Here is a 3,251-nt window from a genome sequence, read left to right as displayed (position 1 = left end):
CGGTGATCAAATATTCAGGGAGCACAAATCTCGCCGCACATTTAAAGAAAAAACACGACATCAAAGTTAAGTGTTAAAGTAAGCAATTTGTATACTACAATACTCTAGTAGAGTTTGCAGTACCTTGTTGATTTTGCGTATGAATTGTTATAAATCAGGATATTGTTCTATATTTTTTATAAAAAAAAAACAAATATCGATCGTAGAGCACTATATCGCGATATATCGTGATTGAATCGCAGCAGGCTTTAAGATATCGGCAAATATCGTATCGAAGTTCTTTATATCGATATTGTATCGTATCGTGACAAAACCCGCGATTTACACCCCTACTAACAAACTATTATTCATGCGTTCGTCACGTCGCGCCTGGACTACTGTAATGTACTATTATCGGGTCTTCCTAAGTCCCGCATCAAAAGTCTACAGTTAGTACAAAATGCTGCTGCAAGGCTGCTCTCTCGGACAAGAAAATTTGATCATATTACCCCAATACTAGCCAACTTACATTGGCTCCCGGTCCATTTAAGATGTGATTTCAAGGTTCTTCTATTAACTTATAAATCACTGCATGGCTTAGCGCCTTCATATCTCGTCGACCTAGTTGTTCCTTATGTTCCGTCTCGTAACCTTCGTTCGCAAAACGCTACCCTTTTAGTGGCACCGAGGGCCAAGAAAATGTCTGCAGGCTCTAGAGCATTTTCTATTCGGGCTCCAGAGCTTTGGAATGCCCTACCAATGGATATTAGAACTGCTACCTCAGTAGAAACATTTAAGACACGTCTAAAGACACATTTCTATGACATGGCCTTTAACTAACCTGTAGTGGCCGATTCAGCTGGAGTTTGTTTTCTCTCCCTCTCCACTCCCTCCCTCCCCGGCCGGGGAGGTGGTTAGGTGGCACCCATGCTGACAGCGGCTATCTGGATTCTCGTGGGTTAATTCAGGATGGGGGAACTGCAGCTCAACCTCCTCGTAGACACTGCCAGGACAATTGAGGGCTCCTTCGGCAGCCCTCTGCTCTGACATGGACATCCACTTTTTATTTCATTGATGTTCATGTTGTATCATTTGTGCCCTCTCTGCATCCATTCCAACCTGGTGATCCTGAAAGGGGGATCCTTCCATCTGTGGTCCCTTCTCAAGGTTTCTTATTTTCCCCCAGTAGGGGTTTTTAAGTTTTTCCTTGCCCTTTTGGGAGCTTAAGATCAGGGGATGCTTTGAGAATAATTGTCAATTTCTGTCTATGTGAAGCCCTTTGAGACTGCTTGTGATTTAGGGCTATACAAATAAACTTGACTTGACTAGTTATTTAGTTATTATTTATTTCCTGTTTTTTCTGTGAAGAACTCAGAGAGGGTTATTTAGTTATTATTTATTTCATTAATAGTATTATTATTTGTTTCCTGCCTTTTTTTCTGTAAAGAACCTGAAAAGGGTTTGTGCTGTCCTCACTCTGAAGCATCTAGTTTTTCACCAGCTAGACAGCGAGTTAACGACGCTCCAAATAATCAGACTTGGTTTCTTTTAGCTGATTTATTTGTAGAATGGCCTCAAACCATTGCCCTCTTAAGACCGTCGTAAAACTAGGAAAAAATACAAGTAAAATTGTGCGTTAGCTAAACACATACAAGCTACATCGCATTTACGGTGAATAAGTTTGCATTAAACATCACATGTAACCAAAATAAAATATTCTTTCAAAATTCGAATAATACTCACGGACAAATCTTGTCCAAGGCACAACATAAAAGGTTTAAACATCAGCTTTTAACAGATGCACACGAGTCGACATTGCTTGCTGCCATTCGGTATTTGCTCTCAAAAACAACTTCCCACTGCAACCATTAGAGGGAGGTAAAGCGCTACATGTAAACGTGTTTCTACTTAAACTTATTACAAAAGGCAGAATACTCCCCGCCTGGTACAATACAATTGTGCCACTACAAATCAAACCTTAGAACATGTAAATAACAAAAAAATGCAACATTTACTTTTCTGATAACAGCAAAACCATGTCTGTAATAGGTCTCAAAAACACTTTCACATTTCCATCTTTTACAGTCTTCACTTCTGCTTTTTGAACCTTCTTGTCCTTACTCTCAAATGTTTTCACAACTCTTCCCATGGACCAGACATTTCTGTGTGCAAGCACGTCTTTCAGTAACACAATGTCACCGACTTTTACATTCATTTTGTCATCAGTCCATTTTCTCCTTTGCTGTAGAGTTGAAAGATATTCACTCCTCCACTGTTTCCAAAAGGTGTCCGCCAGACTCTGTACTTGCTTCCATTGCTTTGAATAGAGGTCTGGAGGTGCAAAGGTTCCTGTCGGTGCAGATAAGGCATTGGTCTTTTGGGTAAGAAGCATTGCTGGGGTGAGAAGATTTGGTCTGTCAGGATCTGTTGACACCGCCACGAGTGGTCTTGCATTCATTATTGCCATCACTTCCGCCATGAAAGTACTTAACACCTCATGTGTGAGTTGGATATGTATGACTTTCAAAAGAATACCATCCAAAATACGTCTTGCAATTCCAATGAGTCTCTCCCACGACCCACCCATGTGTGAGGAGTGTGGGGAGTTGAACAGCCACGTACATCCTTTTTCCTGCAGGTAAGAGTTCAATTCTGTGTCCTTGTGATCAATTTTCAGTTCGTTGCATGCTCCAATAAAATTGGTACCTCTATCCGAGCGGAGTATCTGTGCGGGTCCACGAATGCTGAAAAACCTTCTCAGCGCATTGATAAAGCTGGATGTCGACATTGATTCGATGAGCTCAATGTGCACAGCTCTCATGGACATACAGGTGAAAAGTACAGCCCAGCGTTTACTGTCTGCACTTCCTCCTCTGGTGCGACGTGTGGTAACCGTCCAGGGACCGAAGATGTCCATTCCAACACTGGTGAATGGTGGCATAGGCAACAGTCTATCAACAGGTAAATCTGCCATCTTTTGAGTTTGAAATTGCCCTCTGAGTTTACGACAGAGAACACATTTGTGAATGACAGAAGAGACAAGCCGTTTACTGCCGATAATCCAAAATCCGGCTGCTCTGAGCGCTCCTTCTGTTATGTGGCGCCCCTGATGCGCTACCTTCTCGTGATGGTACCTGACAAGTAGGACTGCTACGTGATGAGCGTGTGGGATAATGAGTGGATGTTTCTCTTCCTTAGTGAGATTAGCAGGTGCCAAGCGTCCTCCTATTCTCAGAAGACAATCTTCATCAATAACAGGGTTTAGCTTTTTA

The 3,251-nt window shown here is 42.0% G+C and overlaps 1 protein-coding gene across 1 annotated transcript; it reads right to left on the bottom strand.

The window, feature by feature from the left end:
• Positions 1 to 1,481: 1,481 nt before the first annotated feature.
• LOC133163087 (uncharacterized) lies at positions 1,482 to 2,953 on the bottom strand. The gene has a single exon (XM_061292668.1). It carries the CDS (start codon positions 2,951 to 2,953, stop codon positions 1,991 to 1,993), a length of 963 nt encoding a protein of 320 aa, XP_061148652.1. The 3' UTR covers positions 1,482 to 1,990.
• Between the last annotated feature and the right edge of the window lie 298 nt (positions 2,954 to 3,251).

The sequence above is a fragment of the Syngnathus typhle genome, linkage group LG1 (assembly GCF_033458585.1).
Source record: "Syngnathus typhle isolate RoL2023-S1 ecotype Sweden linkage group LG1, RoL_Styp_1.0, whole genome shotgun sequence".
Taxonomy (NCBI): Eukaryota; Metazoa; Chordata; class Actinopteri; order Syngnathiformes; family Syngnathidae; genus Syngnathus; species Syngnathus typhle.
Note: the sequence above shows the minus strand (reverse complement) of the source record. Positions and strands in the feature narration are given on the sequence as shown.